The 23734-nt window shown below is 33.3% G+C and overlaps 3 protein-coding genes and 1 non-coding gene across 8 annotated transcripts; 2 read left to right on the forward strand and 2 right to left on the reverse strand.

Moving 5' to 3' along the window:
• Positions 1 to 1565: 1565 nt before the first annotated feature.
• LOC132053032 (photosystem I reaction center subunit IV A, chloroplastic) lies at positions 1566 to 2996 on the forward strand. Its single transcript, XM_059444829.1, has 3 exons — positions 1566 to 1932; positions 2574 to 2639; positions 2781 to 2996. The coding sequence occupies exons 1-3, from the start codon at positions 1669 to 1671 to the stop codon at positions 2883 to 2885; spliced, it is 435 nt and encodes a 144-aa protein (XP_059300812.1). The 5' UTR covers positions 1566 to 1668; the 3' UTR covers positions 2886 to 2996.
• Positions 2997 to 3254: 258 nt separating this feature from the next.
• LOC132053031 (monothiol glutaredoxin-S10) lies at positions 3255 to 10181 on the reverse strand. 5 transcript variants are annotated; one of them, XR_009414057.1, is made up of 7 exons: positions 9818 to 10181; positions 9109 to 9182; positions 6303 to 6377; positions 5707 to 5733; positions 5134 to 5257; positions 4227 to 4491; positions 3255 to 3721 (listed from the first exon to the last, which is right to left on the reverse strand). XR_009414057.1 is itself a non-coding variant. In XM_059444827.1 (6 exons), the coding sequence occupies exons 1-5, from the start codon at positions 10096 to 10098 to the stop codon at positions 5181 to 5183; spliced, it is 534 nt and encodes a 177-aa protein (XP_059300810.1). In that variant the 5' UTR covers positions 10099 to 10181; the 3' UTR covers positions 3255 to 3721; positions 5134 to 5180. The 5 variants fall into 5 exon arrangements, 2 of the variants coding, with proteins under 2 accessions (XP_059300810.1, XP_059300811.1); XR_009414055.1 differs by having other exon boundaries at positions 4227 to 4518; XR_009414056.1 differs by having other exon boundaries at positions 4227 to 4558.
• Positions 10182 to 16281: 6100 nt separating this feature from the next.
• On the forward strand, positions 16282 to 16355 carry TRNAV-AAC (transfer RNA valine (anticodon AAC)). The gene has a single exon. It is a non-coding gene; the product is annotated as a tRNA-Val (tRNA).
• A 1786-nt stretch (positions 16356 to 18141) lies between these two features.
• Positions 18142 to 20580, reverse strand: LOC132054726 (probable indole-3-pyruvate monooxygenase YUCCA5). Its single transcript, XM_059446693.1, has 3 exons — positions 19789 to 20580; positions 19174 to 19545; positions 18142 to 18734 (listed from the first exon to the last, which is right to left on the reverse strand). Exons 1-3 carry the CDS (start codon positions 20440 to 20442, stop codon positions 18510 to 18512), a joined length of 1251 nt encoding a protein of 416 aa, XP_059302676.1. The 5' UTR covers positions 20443 to 20580; the 3' UTR covers positions 18142 to 18509.
• Positions 20581 to 23734: the final 3154 nt, after the last annotated feature.

The raw sequence follows: 23734 nt of genomic DNA on the forward strand, positions 1-23734 counted from the left end.
TCTCATTTTTGAGCATGCCGGTCCCGTATAATCTTGGTAATTCCTTAACAAAAGTATGTCGGGTCCGGCATAGCAAAATTTAAACTCGCCTTGCGAATTTTTTTTTTTTTTTAAAATCGCGCGGGTTCGAACCCCGAAACCATTTTGAGGGCAAATTTTAAAGATTTCAAATATGAGGGCAAAATTTACAAACCACCCCATTCGGGGAGGACAATCGGTGGTCTTTAAAATTGCCGGAGCTTATTTATCTAATTCTCTATGAAAGGCAAAGTTATGCCTCAGGACAATCCGCAATTAGTGCTTTCTAAACTGAAAATATCACAATTCTGGAAGCGAAGTGCACAGATAAACGCCTTTAGGGGTGTCCATTTAAACTATAGCCGTTGTTTAAAGTTTTGCAATATTAGCCGCCTCAAAAATCAACTTCAGACATTCACGATCAAGTTGCAAAAGTTCCTGTAAAGTTTGGTAGTGAACTTTCTACATTCTTGCCTGAAATTGTTGGATTATTGGCAAGGAAAAATTGGATGCCTAAACTTAATCGATTTTGCATAAAGTTATCCAATTTTTGGATGAAGTATGACTGAGCTTCAACCATTTTTAAATGATTACATGTGCGAAATATTGTCAATTTGAGATGAGTTATAGTGCTAGCTTCTAAATGCAAATTTGGGAGATAAAAATTATGGTTTTAACGTTGTTAATTCTTATCTCATGTTAGAAACTGTAATGAGCCCACGAATAGGAAAACGATAAATAAATAAATAAATAGAGGTCGCGCAAAAAATATAAAAACATGGAAGTGAAGTGCACAGATAAAAGGTGTCCATTTTTATAAAAATATTTCAAAATCAATCAGACATTTAGTTGCAAAAATTCTGTAAAGTTTGGTAGTGAACTTTCTACATTCTTGCCTGAAATTGTTGGATTATTGGCAAGAAAATTGGATGCCTAAACTTAATCGATTTTCAGTTATAATAGTTGAACTTCAACAATATGATTTCAAAATGTCTTTATAGTGCTAACTTCTAAATGCAAATTTGAGAGATAAAAATTATGGTTTTAACATTGTTAATTTTTTCATTTCATCATCTACTTTGAACGGTTTGAATATTCTATGCAACAGACCTTCCTTATGAAGTTCAAAACAAATTTAAATGGGTGTTTTGCTAACCTGCCATAAGTGAGAATATTATTTGGACAATTTGAATGGGTGTATTGTGTATTCAATTTGGAAAAAGTTCCAGGAGACCAATAGCAATTTGTATTCAATTTGGAGAAAGTTAAATAGTCGCTTACTAGTTCGAATATTCATGACTATTTGGTCGCTGCTATCCAATTGTGTTTTACATGATTGCCTAAAAGAATAAAATATCCTATTTAAAAAATAAAAATAAAAAAACAATGCGTGGAAAATAAATAGTAGTCGTAAAGACAAAAGAGAAGTGACGACATTATCCAAAAGAATGGGATATGGTAACTATGTGGCAGATTCCTAGTGGATGGAGCAATAGCAGCACGCCACAAGTTCACTCGTCGTCCAGGAAAAAGATATCCTCATTAACTCAAAACCTCCCAATCTACTCTGATTTTGTCTGTCATTATTTTCTCTTCATCAACATACCCAAATTTCTCGTAAATCGTTAGTAAGACAATCAAGTAGACCTTATGGCAAGTTGCAATATGGCTTGTGCTGCATCAAGTTTTTTGGTGGCAACTCCAAATGTTGCCTCTAACAACACTAACACTACTTCTCGTACCACTATGTTATTTTTCTCCTCCAGCGGCAAGACCACCACCACCCCGAGACTCGTCGTAAGGGCTGCTGAAGAGGCTGCACCACCAGCTGCCGCCGCCACTGCAGAACCAGCTGCTGAAACCAAAGCTGCTAAGCCTAAGCCACCTCCAATTGGACCCAAGAGAGGAACAAAAGTAAGTGTTTATGCGTTCAGGTTTCATTTTTTTAATGAACGATAATTACTTGTAGTCATCTTTTATCAGGTTACTAATTTTACTTTTTATTTTTTTTTATTTTCTATGAAGGATAATTACTTGTAGTTATCTTTTAAGTGACCTGGTAGTGTATTTGTTATCGGTATATATAAAAGTTAAACTTCTGCAGAAATGTTACCAAACAAAGGATCCAATTGATATTGTATTGAATTACAAATAGTGAGAAATCATCAATATCTTATGAAGTGGTAATCACTAATCATATGACTTTTCAAGATGGAAGTCATCTAGCTGTACCTATAGATGTTGTATTGACAAATGTTCAAAACGCATATGTTATGTAAGAAAAAAAAAATGAACACGTCTTGCTTTTCAGGTTACTAATCCTGCTTATTTAGATAGATATTTGGACTTATCTTGTAGGTGATCCGATTAAATAAAATAAAAAAACTACATTGTCATTCGATAGAAAGGTAAACTCATACTATATATTTTGAAGTTTTTAAAAATTAAAATGTATATCACAATAAAAGTAGTGTATAGCAATATACTGCATCAGACTCATCTACATCATGATTGAATGCAAAATCATCTAATATGTGACTGATAATATTTGACAGGTGAGAGTTCTTAGGAAGGAATCTTATTGGTACAAGGGCACCGGTTCAGTTGTAGCTGTTGATCAGGTAAGAAATTTAAGTACAGTCAACTAAATTAAGATTTTATTAATGATGTTTAACTTTTATTGTTATCCATTTTGTTTTAATTAAAATCTTATTAATGATGTTTAACTTTGAATGTTATCCATTTTGTTTTAAATGTCTCAGGATCCAAAAACTCGCTACCCAGTTGTTGTACGATTTAACAAAGTGAACTATGCTAATGTATCAACCAACAACTACGCATTGGATGAAATTGAAGAACTGAAATGAGTGTGTGCGACTCATTAGTATATTTGTAGAATGCAAGGCCTTTTCTTTCCATGTTTATTCTCTAGTTATATACTCGCTTTGAATGTGAATGAACGCCTATTTTTATTGTTACCATTGCTCAAATCCAATTCTTTCAAAACACAAAACTTCCAATATTATGTAGTAACAGATCTAAAATTTGAAGTCAACGGGAGCAAAGAATTACTTCCCCCACTACTACTAGTAACTTATGAGAATAAACTTGGTGGGTCAACTACGGACATAGAGTTCGAGTTGAGTGTCGTTATACTACACCCATCCTTGAATTATCATGTTGGTTATAACAATAAATAAAATGCTTCAATTCCAAAGAGATTAAAGACGACAATCGAAACAGCCTCTCTACCTTCCAAGGTAGGGTAAAGTCTGTGTACACTTCAACCATCCCTAGACCCCACTTGTGGGATTACACTGGGTATGTTGTTGCTATATGGATCCTCATTGATCATGTAGTTACATTTAAACTCATCTCAAACTAATATCATGCAAAACAATAAATTACACAGCATGTAGGAGCTCGCTCACATTGCTGGTACCAACTCCAGACTAACTAAATTCTCAGGAACTCCAATAACTAATTTCACAATCTTCTACCATACGTTTAGTGAAAACTTGATCAATCTTTGATCAAAGAAAAGTACGTCAAAACATTATCTTCTTCGAACACAAGAAAAAGTCTATCGAACTCAGTCGAGCTTTAGTTTGCTGTACTGCCACTTCAATGTGAGACTTCAACTCTTTTGTCATTCCAAGGCTAAGAAAATTTCCAATCTCTACTCTTTTTCTTTTCGGGCACACTGGACAAACAAAATAACTTTCTTATAATCTTTCATAACATAGCTTACGGTTGCCAGGTTAGAGAGCGGTCCATACGACTGACAGATTATCCACACATGACTAGCTAGTCAATTCGAAGCACTATTGATACAATTCAACAATTCACATTAGAAGGCTTACATCCATATTAAGACTTCTCAATTCACATTAAGCAAAAACATGTGGATGTGATTTACTGCAAACAAGATACATTTACAGTCAAAACTACACGATATGGAAATATACGGCAATTCAAGTGCTCCACGGTTTAGAGTCGGTGCAAATCATGCATAACAGAGTCACGTTTCGACCTACCACAACAAATGTTTTGTTTCATTGCACAAACGTTTCTAGACCAAATTCGTTTGTTTTAACAGAACAGAACAATCAAAACACACACACACACACACACACACACACAAAAGAAGCAAAAGGCATTTCTACCCTCAGTTGTTTATTTGGAACGAAACAAAAAGTCATCCTCACCTATCTGGATATGCTTCAATTTCCATATTCGTTGTGATTGTGGCAAGGAACATAAGAAAAATAAGAGTCAGTGGTACAGAGATCCCACCAGCAGCAAACAAGAAGTCAATCCTCCTAATAACATCAAGTAGTTGACAAAAGAAGGCTGGAATCTTCAGGATGTCCTGAGGAACGTCTTATGCACCACAAAAGTACAACCATGCAGCTTCGGATTGAGTCTTCTTAATAAGTTCAGTAGCCTTTGCAATCTTCTCTTTTATTCAAACTGGAATTATTGAATTGATCCCTCTTACTGGAATAGGCCAATGACAGAATTTATATGCATCTTGGGCCTGGGCCAATATTTATCAAGTAATTGCACCGGAACAAATTCAATCGATCGACTTCAGCAGAATGACACATTTATACACATCTCTGCTCTGTCTCAATGTTTAATAGTAAGTAATTTTACTGTGGACAAAATTCAATCCATCAACTTCAGTATGTACGACGCATATCTTAGCTTGTCTCATAGAAGACACTATTTCTTTCTTTTTTTTTTTTTTTTTTTTTTTTTTTTTTTTGGTTTGTGGGGGAGGGTGATGTTCACAACCCATTGGAAAATGAGAGCCGGCAATGTTAAGCAAGCTTGTCATATTTGAAGTTTCAAATAAGTATATTTGACACACAAACACCAAATTCTTGTTTAGTTTTCAATTGATATGATTTCCCATAATAAGAGAAATGTAAGTATAAAACTAATCTTTGAGGAAGGAAGAAAATTCAGTTATAAACTCATGAATGAATTTATATCAACATATGTTCCTGCTTCAACAATGAGTTTACATTCAGAAGCAAGATATAATTGTAAAGGGACAACATAATGAAATATGAGTATTTCAGAGAGATCTGGGAGAATAATGCGTACAAGGAGAGCAAGATAGGATCGCTTTGGCACGGATAGCTCAAAAGAGCCTAGCTCTCCATTTTTCCAGCCTTAGCTTCCGATAGCAAAGATTCAAGTTCTCCTTTCCGATACAGCTTAATAGTATCTGTACCAAAAAAAGTAATCCAACTCATTCGACAAGTTTTTCATATTCCAATTATTATGATATGTTATTCAATCTTTCAACAGTAGCAATGCACAGATTGCAAGGAATGCCTGCAGACTTACACTAAAAGACGTAATCTAGTGTTCATCAACTATAATGCCTTTTCTTCATAAATGTGGCACAATTTTTGTTGCTAGGACATAAACTGTCAACCACTCATTTTTGAAAGTAATCCACAAAAACCTGCTGCTAACACCCTACAAATAGTCTGGGGAAGGTACTTAATAACTATAGTTCTTAAACAAGGAACAAGGAACAAAAAGTTGTACTAATAGGCTATAGGCTTGGGAATCAAGTCAAATAATTATCAGCAAGGGAAAAACACAGAATAACAAAACTTTGTTTCTGCAAATCTAGGGTGAAAGCATAAGACTGATCAGAGAATGTACCTGTACAACCACCAATGTGTTTGGCACCTGATCATAAAGAAACACTCATTTATTAGAAGTCCTCCACAGAAACCACACAATAAAAATCAGCAGCGATGCCAACAGAATTTGAAAACAGACGGCTCTCTTCGTAAAAGGCAGTGCGCATACTGTCAAACTAAGCAGTTTGTTTTTATGATAGGCCAAGCAGTTGTTTTCTATTCTCTTTTTTGGCTATGGGGGTTTGTTGTGTGTGTGTGTGTGTGTGGGGGGGGGGGGTAATAAATTCAATGAACTTGTTTCTCATTATCATCATGATATTAACAGAGGTCTCTAAACTATCTATATTGTCTCTAAAAGATGAAATATCTCCAAATACTTGTGGTGCTCTTCACGGAGACATCTATTACTTCTGAAAATTTCGCATACTTTTTATTCATTATAACGTAGCGAGGCTGGCCCTTCATCCCCAAGTTTCGAAGGTAATATCTGCTTATTATGTATAGGTTTATATATACTCAGGAAGCTACCGTAGAGAAATAGATAAGCTCCAACAATCTGTAGTCATACTCCAAACACTTGTAGAGATCAACAACTGTACAATACCACATTCTTACCAATGAATACATTGGGAACTGTATGCTGTCCAGTAAGCCTTTCCAGCACTTTCTGCAGCTGTGGTCCTTGGGGACCTGAAACAACAAGTTAGAGATAACATCAACTAATTGGTAAAAAGCATATATTTGTACATGACCAGAGCAGGGAATGCCACAGTTGAAACTTAGATAATCGTAGTTAATGGGAAATAATTCACAATGCAGATAATCAAAATGAACTAATAAGACTTCTTGTGAACTGTCCAATATTTCAGCACTTTTCCCCAATATTTCAGATTTCATTTTACATTTATTTCCCTTCTTCTTTGGGTAGTCTCTGGTCGTAGAAGAATATACAAAAGCAAGCGCATTTATGGATAACTAACTATATGAGAAACAAAACAATCTCGGAACTTCCTCTTTCTTCAAAGACACTTCTACTTGCAAGTTTGCAACACAAGGTTGCTTGTTGCTAGCCTCATCTGTGGATAGCAATTTAGCATCATCCATATAACATTAGAATTTAGAACCACCATCTGCTTGTATTTTAGGACATGGTTTAAAAGAAGACATGCATTACAAGATAGTTATTCATGTTAATTACGTACAACCACTTCCAACTGAACTTTGTCAAATTCCCCAAACAGAGTTGTAGCCTGCTGATGTGGATGAAACTACTCTATGCAAGATGGAACGGATTTTACTTCCATTTGATTTACTGAAGAAGTTGCATGTGTCATAATCAAAACTGAAGGAAGACTGATAACAAGGGAACTTCAAGCTTTCATTATTGACCACCATCAAGCAAACTAGACAGACACCACACAAAATTATGATTGATATACTCGTGAGGTTCAAAGCACAAGCTACCACTTTTTTCCTTCATAGTTCATACTGTGACTGGGATTCAACTCTCAAGGTGAAGTCCCTTTTACTTCTCTCTCCAAAGTAGGCACCAGTCATGGCAGATGCCCTAAGGTTCAGGCCATGATAAACAGAAAATAGTCTAGACTATGCGAATAGAAGCTCAGCTCCCGTCTACTTAAAGAGCTTCGCTCATCATTGTTTCTCATTCATGAAGTCAAAATAACAATTCGAGCTAGCTTTCCTACAAAAAAGCATCTAACTCCTTCATAAGAACTGTCATCTAGCTCAAGATCTCAAATAATTGTTTCAATCCCAGAAATACCACTATTTGAGGAATGAGCTGGGTGTGGTAGATAGGAGAAACCAAGAAGCCATATTTTTGCATCACAAACAGTCCGCAACCACCATTCCGCTTGTTTAACAACATTGATTTTGCAGAAGATTAGCAATCAGCCCACTTAATATCAACTGACTTTCTTATTTATCAGGAACTAAAATTCAAGTACTCAACTGTATTTGATGTATTCTAGTCTAACTTCCTGTGAACTGTGCATGCACGTTTCCCAAGTTTTTAAGATTTCCTTTTACATTTATTTACCTTCTTCTTTTGGGTAGTCTGTGGTAGTAGAAGAATGTACAAAGGTCAGCATGCATCTATGGTGAACTGACAATATGAGAATCAACACAATTTCGGAACTTTTACTCTTTGTTCGATGACATTTTTACTTGCAACACATTAGTGCCACCATCTGCTTTTATTTATGGACATGGTGAAAGGGGCCATGAATGAAAAAATAGATATTCATGTAAATTATGTACAATCACTTCCAACTGAACTTTGTTAAATTCCCAAATAGAGTTGTAACCTCCTTATGTGGAGGAAACTACTCTATGCAAGATGGAACGGTGTTTACTTGCATTTGGTTTTCTGAAGAATTTGCACCCGCCGTGATCAAAACTGAAGGAAGACTGATAACAAGGGAACTTCAAGCTTTCACTTGACCACTATCAAGCTAACTAAACGGACACCACAGAAAAATATGATTGATATACTCGTGAGGTTCTAAGCACAAGCTACCAATTTTTTCCCTCATACTGTGACTGGGATTCAACTCTTAAGTTGAAGTCCCTTTTACTTCTCTCTCCAAAGTAGGCACCAGTATCCAGATGTATCAAGGTTCAAGCCTAGACAAACAGCAAATTGTCTAGACAACGCAAATGCGAACTCAGCTCCCATCTACTTAAAGACCATTATCCACCAAAATTTCTCGTTCATGAAGTCAAAAAAATATGACCTAGCCTAACAATACTAGACGTCTAAATTCCATAATAAAAAATTGTCATCTAGCTGAAGATTTTAAAATGATTGTTTCATATACCCAGCAATACCACTAACTCAACCAACAAGCATTTTGGACAAAACCTTGTCGCGTAATGGTAATTCTTGTCCCACATTCAAGGAATGAGGTGGATGTGGTAGAGACGAGTAACCAGAATTCATAATTTTGCATCACAAACAGCGTGCAATCACCATTCCGCTTGTTTAACAACATTGATTTTGCAGAAGATTAGCAACCTACCTAATATCAACTTACTTTCTTATTTATCAGGAACTTGAACCCAAGTACTTAACTGTATTTGATGTAACCAAAATAAGCCATGCTAGTAGACTATCAATAATGATTTCCATTTGAATGTATTCAACTCATTCATCATCTTAGATTCAAAAGTCATATCTGCATATAAGCCTTAGCTTTGGGTTCACAACAATCACTGTAAACATTGCGTACATAATACATTTATAAAGATCACCTTCTCAATTCACATTAAGCAAAAATATGTAGATATGATTCACACAGAAAGTAAACAAATTTTTCCTGAGTTAATTCACGAAAGCATGAAGCTCGAAAAGAATATTTTTTAAGTAAAGTAAAAGTTCTCAACTTTGGAGAAAACTTACCCATTTCGTCCAATTCAATAACAAGTGGATCTACACCAAGTCTTTTGAACAGAACTTTCACCTCAGTAGAGTACCTTCACAACAAAATCAAGAACCCCACTTCAAAATCCACTAGCAGAAAGTGGACAATTAGGCATAGAATTCCATTTTCAACTAAATATTACTCCTTCTGTCCCAATTTAATTTATGTGATACAGTTCGGATGTCAGGAGTCAAACGTCTCTACTTTGACGGTTGGTTTCGAAGATACAATTTTAAGTTTTTTGAAAAATAATTTACAGATTTAGAAACTACATAAAAAGTACTACTATAAGTCACAATAATTAACGATTTAAAATATTTAAAGGCCATACGAATAAATCGCGTTAAGAATTTTCTTGTTTGACTCTTGAAATCCGAAGTGTATGGTATAAATTGAAATAGAGGGAATACACTAGCTACTAATTGTACAACTTAGGAGCACCAACTTCAAAATTCAATCACATAAAGTAAACAATAAGGCAAAGAATTCAATTTCAACTAAATATTACTCCTTCTATCCCAATTTATGTAATACAGTTCAAATTTCGAGAGTCAAGCTTCATCAGTAAGTTCAAACATACAACCTTTAAGTTTTTTGAAATATAAAAAGTACTACAAGTCACGATAATTAACAATTTAAAATATTTAAAGACCAAACGAATAAATCAATACTGATTGTACAACTTACGAACACCAAGATTTGGAGTAGACAACAACTGGGTTTTCAGTAACGGTCTTTTTCACACTCTCCTCTAATCGGGACCCGAATGAACCCGACATAGCCCGAATCTGGACCCGACCCGCTTTCCGTGGTCCATTGTTTTCAATTCTGGACCCAAATTTGTGGAATTTGTTACTTGGAACATTGCTGTTGTAATTGGGAATGCACTGGAAATGCGTGAAAATTTGAGTTCCAATACGAGGTTGTAGGGAATGAGAGATAGAGAAAGTGCTCAAGTTTTTTGCCATTTTTGAGGAAACTCTGTTTCAGTTCACTTCTTTGTTGCGATTTTCTTTGTTCTTCTTTGTTGAGTTAATTAATTTAACTTGGCTTAATGGATATGGAACGCCTAAACTTGACCTTTTTTTTCATTTGGCATCTCAACTAGTGTTGATTGTATTGAACCTTAAACTTATTTTTAAATGTGTCTATTAAATTCTCTAAATTTAATTTTTATTAGAAGCTAAAAATAAATTATGATAACAAAGATAAAATAATATTTTAAGCGTGTCGTAAGTTATTCTTTAGGCTAAAAATGTGTCGGTTTTTGCTGGTTCTGCTCTTTCATTATCAGCTTAATTAAAAACTTATTCTTTTTTTCCCTTTCAATTGTTGCTAATCTTAGCTAAAAATGATATAATTAAATTAAAATATATATTAGCATATTGTTATATTGAAGATAAAATACTATGTAAGTTAGATTGCGTTTGATAGACACACTTAAGAATAAATTTAGAGATTTAATAGGAGCAATACTTAATTAAGATGTCAAAATAATTTTTTTTTAAAAAGATAAGTTTAGAAGGCTGCACATGCATTAAGCCATTTAACTTCTATATTATTATGCGACTAAAGATAAAACTAAAAAAAAGTTTGCAGAAGGTTACACGTTTTAAAAAGACAAAATGTATGGCCCTTCTACTGAAAGTTACGCTTCAACCTTTGTTGGCATTAAGGAGTCATTTGGACATGATTTCATCCCATGAGATGAAATTATAAGATAAAATCATATTTGAATATATAATTTAGATTTCTTAAGTTATAATTTTTTTTTACAAACATAAAAATCTCACAAGTTGTGAAAATCATTAAAATTTTCTTAATTCTTAGATAATCTTACCAAATGAGTACATCATAATTCATAATAAAATTAATACGCTACTAGAAAGCCTTTCTAAAAAATATAACATCAATTGATCAAACTTTAGTTCAATAAAAAGGAAAATTTAACATGAATAGTAATATAATTACTCTTTAATATAATCCTCCCACATGGTACGAACAATATATCTACCAACTTATGGTTGGTAAACATGACTGATAAATATATCTACTAACTTATGGGTTTTTTTTTTACAAAATATAAACGTATCGGTCAAATTTTACATTTATATTTTTTGAAATCATGATTTCAAATCCCAAATCATGCATTTTTCGATGATTTGAGATTTCATCTCAAATCATAAGATGAAATCGCATGTCCAAACGCCTACTAAATGCTGTCTCATTTGCATTATTAACAATAATAAAATTATACTATCTCCATTTTAAAATAAATGAAGAAAGTTAATTGATGATATTAATTAAAAGGTAACTTTTAACTATTTATCCTTTTAGATTTTCTAAACTTTTTCTAAAACTAGAGATAATCAATGTGTTGTGGTTGAAATAATTAGGGCGTAATGCGGAAGCTTATAATTGCAAATTTTGATGTCGATAAATCAGACAAAAAAGGACATATATTAAAAAATTATAATATTATAATATGATTTGTTCAAATGACCTACATATTGAAAAACTAACATAATATTAAAAAAAATTAAAACTATGAGAGAATAATCTCCCCTAAACGAGACTCTTGAATGAGTACATTGTGTATTCTATTGTATTGCGAATGAGAAGAACAAATCCTCTATATATAGAAAGTTTAAAACTTCTCCTCCAAGAAAATGATAGATATAGAAGAGTCATTTCCTACCAAGTAATCATTTTCCACCAAGAAAACCTTTTTGAAGTGAAATACAATTTGTAGAGTCTAAATAAGGTATGAAATTCAGGGCAATCCCTAACACAATGTTCGGAGTTGGAAAAACCAATACAAAAAAGGATAATTTTGAAAAAACATACTCCCTAATGTTCAAAAAGAGTGTTCACTTAGTGATTTGCACACCCTTAAGAAAATACTAACTTCTAGGCAAAATGGGTAGTTTGACTAAATTATCCCTAATTAAATAGTTATTAGAATCTAATCACTTAACACTTAATAAGGACAAATCTAAAAAAATAAGATTATTTTTTCTTAATTTGATAAGTGGACACTCTTTTTGAACTAAAAATAAAAGCAAAGTGAACCTTTTTTAACCAGAGAGAGTAATTAATACATCTTCAAATTTTGTAAAATTCATTTATTTTGGATGACAAAAAACAAATGCTAAAAATTCGTTTGTTTTGGAATGGAGAAGTAGTTTAAAGATTATGAACTACAAAAGTTGGAACCAGTTCTGTTTCACTGAGGATTTGTCAAGTTCACATTGCTCACTCCGTCGTTACAAACATAACAAATTCATGAAATTTCAATTGATATTAGAACCTCATGAAGTATGAACTGTAACTATTTTGAACTGTAACAATTTAAATTGCTCTAGAAAAGTATAGTTACGAGTTTGAACTATCACAGTTCAAAACTCCATAAAAAGTTTCAGGAGTTTGAATTGCACATTTAAAATTATAGAATTTTTTCGATAATGCTGAATTTTCACTTGTTAAAACTTCAAACTCCAACATTATATGGTAGAGTTTTTTCGTGTTTTAACCAGGAGTATTTTTGTTTTGAATTTATTTTCGGCTTAAAAACAGTAGATATTTTTCAAATATATTTCAAACGATGGATAAAATATTAAGGAGGGGTTAAAGAAGCTGGCCATCCAGGCCAATTCACAGGAACGTCCCTGTCTTGGGGTGATCTTTAATTTTTGCCTTTCGGCACTTTAAGTAATAAAAAAATAGTCGAAAATATCCCTGACATCGAAAAAACAAAAAAAGAAATTCCAATTTATGACCTAATTTCGCAGGACAAGATTCCATAGAAACTATGCCTTGTCCAGCATAATTCTGTAGAAATTAAGTTATCCGGCATAACTTCATTTCTACAGAATTTATGCCACACAAGGTATAATTTCTATGTAACTTTGCTTGAATAGGCATAGTTTCTATAAACTTATGTCGAGCGAATTAGTTACTACACAACTTATTTCGGATAACTTAATTTCTATAAAACTATGCCGGACAAGGCATAGTTTCTATGTAACTTTGCCCGAATAAGCATAGTTTCTATGAAACCTTATCTTGCGAAATTGTTTTTCCTTTTGACTCTACTGAGGATCGAACCTAGAATCTATGATTTCGTAGACCAGTGAATAAGGAAAATTTGGCCCACAAATTTCATTAAATTAGAAATAGGGACAAAAATTAAAGACCGGTGATTTGAGGGGCAAAAATTAAAGACCGGTCCATGAAGAACAATCCGCGCAAAAAAAGGGAAAGTCACACAAATATAACTTTTTCAAATGGTAAGAAGATTACAACTACTTTCAAAAAATTACATAAATACAACTTATCCAAAATTTTAACTTTTTAATAACAAAAATACAACTTTTTACATTCCTAAAACGGAAAAGGCTCAAATATGCCATCGAATTATCGGAAATGGCTCATTTATGCCACTCATCAATAGTTTGGCTCATTTATGCCATCGAACTATAGGAAATGATTCATTTAGGAGTTACTACCTTTAAAATACCAGTTTTCACCTTCTCTTTCTTTCAAAATCATCCCCTCCCCTCTCCTCCTCGCCCCTCCAAACCCCCCCCCCCCCCCCAAAAAAAAATAATAATCTATGAACAGGGCATGAGAGATAATGTAATTTTCCAAATAAACAAAAAAAAAATTAACTTCAAATCCCATATTCCATCTACCGTTTTAAAAAGATTTTCTTTCTTTTTTTCTTCCTACAACAACATATTTAGGAACAATAGACGATATATAGATAAAATAATATATATAACAGATACAGTAATATACTTGTTCGTGAATTAGTTTTTTTTTTTTTTTTTGGTTAAAATTCATGAAGTATCTTGCTAGTGGATTGTGGTGGAGCTTTTTTAGTTAAGTGCTTATTGTGTTTTTATATGCATTTAATTATGTTATCACTAATATAGGGAATCTCTTTATTTTTAGCTTTTTATTCATAGCAATAATCTCCTTGTATTTAGCTTTAAGTTTCACAATTTGTAATATCTAAATTAGTTGTAAATTATATAATTAACTATATATCTTGTATTTATGAAAGTTCCCCCACAAAAAATTGATTCTTACTTCACAAAGTCGATCTTTCCAAGCTGGATGGGCATACTTTTAAGCCCAAAGATCAGAAGTCACTGGGCTGCAGTAACAGATGAACAATGGAGTGCATATGGGACTTAAGCAGTCCAGGTACTTTTGAATAGGATTATAAGAGGGATCATTTGCACTTTTGTCTCCATTTTGTGCTGGTCTTTAAATTTTGACTCTCAAAACAAACAACTTTTCGTGAGACGTAAATTTATATTTTTGCATCACAATATTCCACAAGTTATGACCTCCACCTTTAAAGGACATATGTCCTACTAGGCATAAGCTCAATTTTGAAGGTCAAAAAAATGGGGTAAGTATGTAAAAGAACAAGTCTATAAATAGTAGTAGTGAAAAGTAGTATTTGTGAAATTAAGGATGTGTTTGGTACAACGAAAGTCATCTTCGAGGAAAATATTTTTCACGAGATAGTAGTTTTGTAGTGTTGCTTAGAGAAGGGAAAAAATGATCTCACTCACGACGTACTCTATACATACTTAATATAAACGGAAAAGGGGAAAATACTTTGAAAAATTTCATCCATACGAGATAGTGGATCAGCCCTTCAAAATTATTTTACCCTCAAATAATTTTTTACCCACTAATATCTGAAATTATTTTTTTTCGGCCCAAACTAATCGGTTTTAAATTATTATTTTTTTTTGAAAAATTATCCATATTATTTTTGAAAAAAAAATATTTTTCGGATTGAGTTAGTAAAAAAATTATTTGAGGGTAAAATAATTTTGAAAAAAAAATGATCTCACTCATAACCTAAAGATATGAATTTTCGGTATTTAACTATTTTTCTCTATACAGCCCTTTTACTTAATATAAATATCCATTTGTGTCATAATTCCAAACTAGCTAGACTTAATATAAATATACCTTTTTTATAGTTTTTTTAAACTGTATATATTTACATATATATAGTTCAAGTAGAAAGCAGTGTGTTAGTTTGCACCGTACCCATTGCCATAAAAGCTAACGTCGCTATAGTGAGTGAGGACCATACTGCGATGGAGTTCCAACCAAAAGTGCTAAGATGTTATAGAAACTTCTTGCTTAAATGATGAAAATGAGAAATTTTATTTGAACTTTTGTTAGGGTGACAAATTAAAGATGGACCACTATTGCAATTGGGAATTCCAACCACTCTTCATTGATAAATGATAATAACGTTTCTGGTGTTATTGACAATTTTACATAGGCTAGTTTTCATCTGTGGATGAGAAACATTTTCAAAAGGTCCTTCCAGAGACCAAGGTTTTGGAAAGGACAAGCTAAAGTGATTTCCGATATCAAATAAGTTCATTTCATTAATTTTGAGAAAGACATAATTCATTCCAACCAACTACTATGAGATATTCTGTAAATGACGACACAACCAAAGATCATTCATCTCTAACTCCTACATATGAGAGCGCAAGTAAATTCTTACTAGAAATGACCAAGATCGTTCAACTAGCGATTAGGCAATGATGCATAAGTTTCATTGTCAAGAAAAAAAAGCTGAATCACCAAGGCACCTAAAAGATAAGAAATACCCACATCTAATAAGTTCATTTCTATTTTGAGAAAGACTCCATTAGTTCCTATCAATTACTATGTGATTTTCTACAAATGTCTGGCTCAATCGAAAGATCATCCATCTCTAACTCCTATGTGCGAGAGCGTTAACAAATTTTGAATACTAGATATGACCTTAATAGTGAGATGGTGATTGATAAGCTTCATTATCAAGATGGAAAAAGTTGAATCTGCGAGAATATAGTATACCGAACAAATCAACATAGTTACAATTAAAGTAATACTCCTATAATCATTTAACTATGGTTAACAAATAAATATTAGATGTAAGATACATGTTTTGTATTCATTGATTACAATTAAAGTAATAATATATAATCATTTAATTATGGTTAACAGATAAATATTATATGTAAGATACATGTTTTGTATTCATTGATTTAGTGAAAATATTGAAAGAACTTCCCTAGTAGACAAGTAGGTATACGATTAACATAGACTTCCAGCACCCTGGTGTCGTGGTGTAGTTGGTTATCACGTCAGTCTAACGCACTGAAGGTCTCCAGTTCGAGTCCAGGCGACGCCAGTTGAATTTGTTTTTTTTTTTATAAGTTATTTGTCGTTTGGTTTGTAACTAATATTGATTATTGTGGTGCCATGTATTTTTTTAAAAGATTGTTTATGGCAATATGGTGCTAATATATGATTTATTAGTTTAATCCCAGTTTCTTTTGAGTGGCGAGTAATGTGCTTTACATATAAGATATATCTGTAAAAAAATTCACTAATGGCATAACCTCATAAGTTAGTCCATGTGCTACTCAACAATGAGTTGATACCATTTATACATACTATGATTAGAGCTGAGTCAAACTCTAATATAATCAGATCATAATCATGACAAATAAAGCAATGTGTATCTTTTTTATCCAGAATCGAATGGAAAGGAATAATAATGATGATAAATGAGTGAGATAGTATGAAAGACCTCTGACCTTTGGCTCCATGGAGAAGCCCCGTTCATTTTCTGCTCAAAGATCTTTTCATGTTACTGTATTACTTGTTGTCAAGTTTATCAAAGAGGATGACATACAGTGCCGTTGGGGCTATTATTTAAGATTGTAAATACTTGTTGGAAGTCAACAAGTCACTCATAAACATATCTAGCGGGAGACGAACGAATGTGTAAACTTTTTGACATATGAGGGCTACTGGCGCGATTAATTCGGATTAGCACACGATAGGCAGATCATGTGGACCCACTAAAGGGGTAAAATGCTCCCTATCAAGAGATGCTCGATTCCAAAGTCTTGAACCTGTGTTTGATAAAAAGATGAAGTGATTTCAAATATTCGCACCGAATCCCTTGCTGTTACTAATACACACGTTATGTATATATTCTATCACCACTTATTCTTTCATTTGGACATAACATGATCACCTCCACGAGGTAGGGGTAAGGTCTGGGTACACTCTACCCTCCCAGATCCCACTTGTGAAATTTCACTAAGTATGTTTTGTTGTTGGACATAATTAACATGATATGGTAAATTGAGCCGGCAGATAAATCAAATAAAAAATAAAGACATGAAATTTCGCTTGGCATAAGAGCCTCCATGATGAAAAAATAAGAATTAAGCTCCAGTGAGCTAAAACAATATGATGATGTCCCGAGTAAACCAAAGTCATCGTTTAACAACTATTTTGCTTAAATTTCTTCTTTTAGGGACCCATTTACATGATTTTTTTGAATTCATCAGCTCAAGTGTCATGATTTTTTCTTCTTTTTTTTGGGTACCTAAATCCAATAATGTGTATGCTAGGGTGTTGAAATGATGACTAGTTGCTATCAGAACTCACATATGACTGTATTGAACATGACTTGAAAATAGTTGAGAAATAGCACATTCCTTCTGCAGTACTACGTGTTCTATCACTATCTTTTTTGAAGTACACAAATAATGGGAAATTGAAGAGTCATTTTCTCCGCTCAAAATTTTCATAATCTTCAACTATGAAACTACGACTAGTATTTTTTTTTTTTCTAGAGAAGGGCTTTTTGGAGGGTTCAATGGAATCCCTTTTTTTCCAGAAAATGACACTGCGAATGTGGAAAAATAAGCATTTTTGTATATTAAATTGTTGAATCCCTTAACATAACCGAACTTGTAGTGCATCGCAGATGTGATTCAATAATTACTTTAGTTCATACGTTGGAATGCAGGCCAGGTGTCACTGCTCTCACATTTTTAAAAATGCCCAATTTGCAGGCTTAATTATGTTGTCCATCTCTCTTTGTGGTCAACATCAGTACTTAATCTGTCATGAAAGTTCAACAAGAAACTTAAGAAGAATCTTACGAAGAGTGCCAATAACAATAAAGAACATCTTTGTCATTCTAATAAATAATCAATAATAATTGTACAAATTTGTATAATGGGAAGTTAATACAAACAAATTTAAAAAATCGTGCAAGAAAAAAAAAAAAAAAAAAAAAAAAAAAAGGAAGAGAAACGCCGCTTCATCCTCGGGTAAAATGCCCAAACTATAGAAAAACTTGAGCTAATTTTTGGAGAGGGCTAATCTCTGTATATGCTATCTTCAGCTGTTTTCCTTTTGTATATTTTGTATACATTTTTACACAGTTATTTTATGCATCTCTTTTCTTTAATTCCCCTGTTAAAAAAGAAGGGAATTTTTCGGTGTTTTCTTTTTTCCACTTCAATATGATTCAGGTGAATTAAAAAGTTGAGATGCATCTTCTATGTGTGGGAACTTTTTGCTTCTTTTGTTTGAGATCATCTTTGTATACTTTGTCAATATCTTGTGAAATTTTAATAGCATCAGCAGAAACACCAGCTAGCCCTCTCCTTGTGAATCCAATTGCATATAGCCCAGATTTTCCTTTCCAGTTGTTTGGAAATTGTGCTTTTGGGAAACCATTCTTGGAGAAAAATTCAGTTTCCTGTACAACATAACAAAACAACATTAGGCCACTGTTCATTAACCTTCTATATTAGTTTATGTTGTTTAGTCCGTTTTTTTCCCGAAAGAGCTATGCTGCTCGGACTCTTTAAAATGTCGATACATGCGTGTCTGATCCTCCAAAAGTAGTGTAATTTTTTAAGATAGATGCGATAACATTTTTTGAGATCACCGAGAAACATAGCTGAAAATAGTTTATGTCAGTGCAAAGAACATATAACTCTCCGTATCAAGCATGATATGGTAACATGAAAAATAGAGTAATAATTTGCTATAACCGGTTAAATGACAATGGCAGAATAAAAAAATCTTTTATTTTGTTGGTGTATTTGACTTAAAATCATTTAAAAATCATAAGAAACTTCCAAAACTGTGAATGTTACTAAAAAAGTCCCAGAAGGATTGTGACATTGTCTCACCTGTAGCCAATAAGGAACATTGCTGCAATAACCAGTAGCCAGAACAACAGAATCAATTTCAAGCTTTTCACCATTGACAAGTTCAGCAGTGCCACTTGAAAACTTCTTGATTCCAGGGACAACTTTAACTTTTCCAGATCTAATTTTTTCCAAGGCACCAATGTCAAGAACAGGTGTTTTCCCTTGTTTGTTCTTGAGTGTCAATGGTCCAACTGATGGCCTTTTTAGTCCATAACTCTCAATATTTCCAAGTATAATCCATGTAAGAATAAGAAGAATCTTGTCCACTAGCCAAAGAGGTAACCATTTCATCATAAACATGGCTAGCTCAAATGTTGATTTCCCAAAAATTTCTCTTGGCAATACATGAACCTGAAGAAGAAAAAACAGAGCAAAACTACATTAGTCTCCAACCATTTTAATGTGTCAAATCTTTTTTCAAACATGTATATAGTCCAATCTAGACACAGTAAGTTGTGTTGGCCCCACTGCGTTTAAGCTTGCCGGCACGTACATATCTATATATGTGAAAAATCATTATAAATTTAGAAAATATTAGTTTTCAAACTCATAATTTAGAAATTTAAATTCTGAATTTGTCTCTACAGTGCTTACCGAGCTACGACAGACTATTGATGGTTGAGCACCATGATTTGAAAGATCAAGAGAGACTTCCATGCCGGAATTTCCACATCCAACAACAACAACTTTCTTTCCCTGATATTTTTCCCCTGACTTATAATCACAAGCATGAATAACTTCACCTCCAAAATCTTTCAATCCTTCAATATCAGGCACAACTTGTTCAGCATTTTCGCCAGTAGCCACAACAAGCCACTGGCAAATGTACTCAACTTCAGAGCTGTTAGGTGAACTAGTTTTCACCCTCCAAACTCCGCAAGTTTCGTCGTACTTAGCTGAATGAACATATTCGTTGAACTGTGGGTTAATGTCAAAGGTCTGGGCATACAGTTCGAGGTATTCTATGACTTGTTTCTTTGTTGGGTACTCTGGGTAGTGATCTGGGAATGAAAATTTGGGTAATTGGCAGAACTTTTTGGGGAGGTGGAGTGTTAAACGATCATAAGTTCGTTTTTTCCATAAAGATGCAATACAGTCAGACCTTTCTATAACAACAAATGGAACTCTTTGTTCTCTTAAGCAAGCTCCCACAGCTAGTCCTGATGGACCTGCACCTACAATAACCGGGCCATTTACCCAAACACATCTGCGAGAAACAGAATTTTGTTCTGACAAGAAGGTAAACATTTTTGCGTTTCTAGTAAAAATGGTGGTTGTTTTTTTTTGTTTAAAATGAATCGGAGCGATAAAAGGCTGAAACAGAAAACTTTACTTTGTGTTAGAGAGAATATTAGACTGATAGAATTTGATTGTTGAAGAGAGAGGGGTTTATATAGAAGGTTTTTAATTTTTATTCTGTTCTGTGGCATATGAAAGGGGCATCAGGCATGTGACAGATGGAAAAGTTAATGCTTTTGACGGTCATTCTCAAATCATAAGCTATCATCTGCTTATTAATTATTTTATTCCGTATTATTTAATTTATGTTACTAAAATATTACATTCCTTTTTTATATTGGATTGAGGGAGTTTAGCTCCTGGTTTTTATTCCTTTTGTTTTTGACCTCTTTTTTGGGCTGTATAACTTTGAGAGTTACTAATATGGTTTTATTGAAGTGCACACAAAATAGTACTTATTAGCAGTAAATGCAAGACAGATTGAACAAAAATCTTCCATTATTTCGTTTATTTTTCCGGCTATATATGATATTGGTAACAAAAGCTTATACGAATATTGTTGAGACACACTGAGTAGTCTTGGAAAAAAATAGAGATCATCTGAATGAAAGATATTGAGATAACTTTTTCCTTCTTTGTGCGTGGGTGAGCTCAGTCAGACAAAAACCTCTATTCGATTATATTAGGGGACTACAAGTCCTTCATCCCATATTCACTGCCACAACAACGGGCGCAGCCAGGAGGGCTAATCCAAACCTTCATTGAAAATTATATTATGTATATGGATAAAGTTTTTTCTATGCATGTATAGGTGTTAAGAATGTGCTTCATTAGACAAGTATGTTTAGTTTTTTATATTTTGAATTAAAGCCAGTGCCCATTACCGCCACAACCATCTAAACAGAATAGAATGCATACAGAATATTCATATATATGTCAGCCTACATTTTCCACATTCTTTTAATTAAATTACATGCTATAAGTTAGTACAATGTTTCATATGATGGTAATTAGGTGACAAAGTTAATGATATAGTAATTAGATGAGAGTACAAATTTAATGATGGTTAGTATAACAGTAAGCAGCTCCCTTGCTTCCTAACAAGGGGAAATGCATTTGTGTCGTACTGAAAATAACTAAACATGCATGCTTCTTCGAACTAGAAATTAAGAGATCAAATGATTTTGATGGTCCTACTAAAAGCCCCACCGAAGATTACACAGCAAAAAAAATCTTCATAATTAAGGTGAAGCTTACGTGGCAATTAGGGAGCTGACTAGGATAAACCAATGGGACGCCCACGTGGATAGGGTGCTGAAGGGCTGATTTATCTTCACCCAATCTCTATCTCTAATGGACTCTTTGGTCCCAATTATCCCCCACATAAGGATAGAAGCAGTAGACTCCCGATCCATAGGGCAAGGGGCGGGAATGTAAAGGCAAAGATATAGGTTAAATTATTCGATAAACTTTGTTACCAAACAGCGTATTTATGTTAAGAAATTTGTTAAATATGTAATAATATTAAATTTAGAACCCAATAAGTACCACTTAATATCGTCAAGATTCGAACCGTAGAAGTTGAAATCATTTCCTTTCCTGCGAAGGCGCCCATCGCCAGCCGTCGAGGTTGTGACTTGACTATTAATTGGACCCTAAATTGCCCATACCTTGCCAGCTGAAACACCTTGGTGTTGGCGGTTCCACGCCATGCTGGTGCAATACATTGAGCCCTCTTTTATTTCGGAGTCGTTTATTTATGGCTAAAGTCGTGCAGGAATTATGATATAAGAATTACTATATTAATTACTGAATTATGTAGTGGATATATCTGTTTTTGCAAATATTTGGTTCATTATATTAAAAAATATCATATATGATGTAATAATGTAAAATTAAATTAACCATATTATTTATACCGCAAATGTAATGCAAACCAAACACAATATAAAATAATACAAACAAATTTCAGAAACAGTGACACCCAAAAAAAAAATGCACCATGCACAAGAAATAGCTAAGAAATGCACCTTAAAAAGCGCACCATAGTCCATAAATTGTAGAAACTGCAAGACTACACCTCTAAATTGAGTACATATTAGCTCCTAATTCTTTTCACAGTTCCGTTAAATCTATCTATCAGAGTTTATTAAATATTTGACGGAGATAAAAAATGCTCATTTTTGGCAAACTTAAACAATCAAAACTGCTCGGAAATATATTTAACGGATCATTTGAACCTTCCCTAAACATAAGAAACCATTTTTTCATTTTCTATTATTTGAACATCAACTTTTAACCTTTTTGAAATACAATTTTTAAACTACTCGTAATATTTAAGAATCGTGAAAAAAGATTTTTGATTCCCCAAAAAAAAAAAAAATCAAGCAAGTTGGCATGCAGAAGGTGTTATCATCAACTCTACTTCGTCACCCTATCTTGACCAAACATGAAAAGACCCTGCCCATTCTTTGTAAGTTTAATTTATCCCAAGAATTTTATGTGGGCTCGATAATTATTCCAGTTTTTGTTATAATTCATCAAACAAATCACTCTCAACTAACATAAAAAACAATTAATATTTATCTCAAGAAATAATTAAGCTATATATATTCATGTTCAGCATATGCATGTTTTTGTTTAGGTTTTGAAGTTCTTACCAGCTCTTAGGCCAATATTGTGTACTTCACCACATGCAATGAAGAATCTGATAGTATAATATTGTTGTGATTAAAATACCCAAAGATGAAAGGTTTACAGTCTGATTAACCAAATAGCGTAGATTAATTAATGCTCATACTATCAACGCACAGGAACACGATTGCTTTTAGAACATTAAGTCTACTAAGTTAATGTGACTTTTTTATATGAAACCCTACTTACATTTTGAATGTGTAATTAACTAGGTTTTGTTTAGTCGTTTATGATACAATACATTAGAGTTTTGGAGTTGCTTAATTTTTGCATGTTCACATGTAGAGGCTCTTGTATGATTTTAATTATTGGCTGAGTTTAACTTTTATGCAATGTCAGCATATTATATATATACTATAATAAGTCGCAGAAGGGAAAAAGGAATTATGGCTTGGGAATAAGCGGTCATTCTTCCAACTCTGCTCTGGCCAGTGGCCAAATCTCAAAAAGCCAAAATGGTGGCAAGTAATAAAAACAAAAGCCTATATATATAAGGAATATCAGAGATTGAAAACAAGATAGTGTATATATATAGATAAACTTATATTGATATCCATATGCATGATTTGATGGGGGTTGGTGTTATTTTATTATCTGATTTTTCCCC

The sequence above is a fragment of the Lycium ferocissimum genome, chromosome 4 (genome assembly GCF_029784015.1).
Source record: "Lycium ferocissimum isolate CSIRO_LF1 chromosome 4, AGI_CSIRO_Lferr_CH_V1, whole genome shotgun sequence".
NCBI classification, from domain to species: domain Eukaryota; kingdom Viridiplantae; phylum Streptophyta; class Magnoliopsida; order Solanales; family Solanaceae; genus Lycium; species Lycium ferocissimum.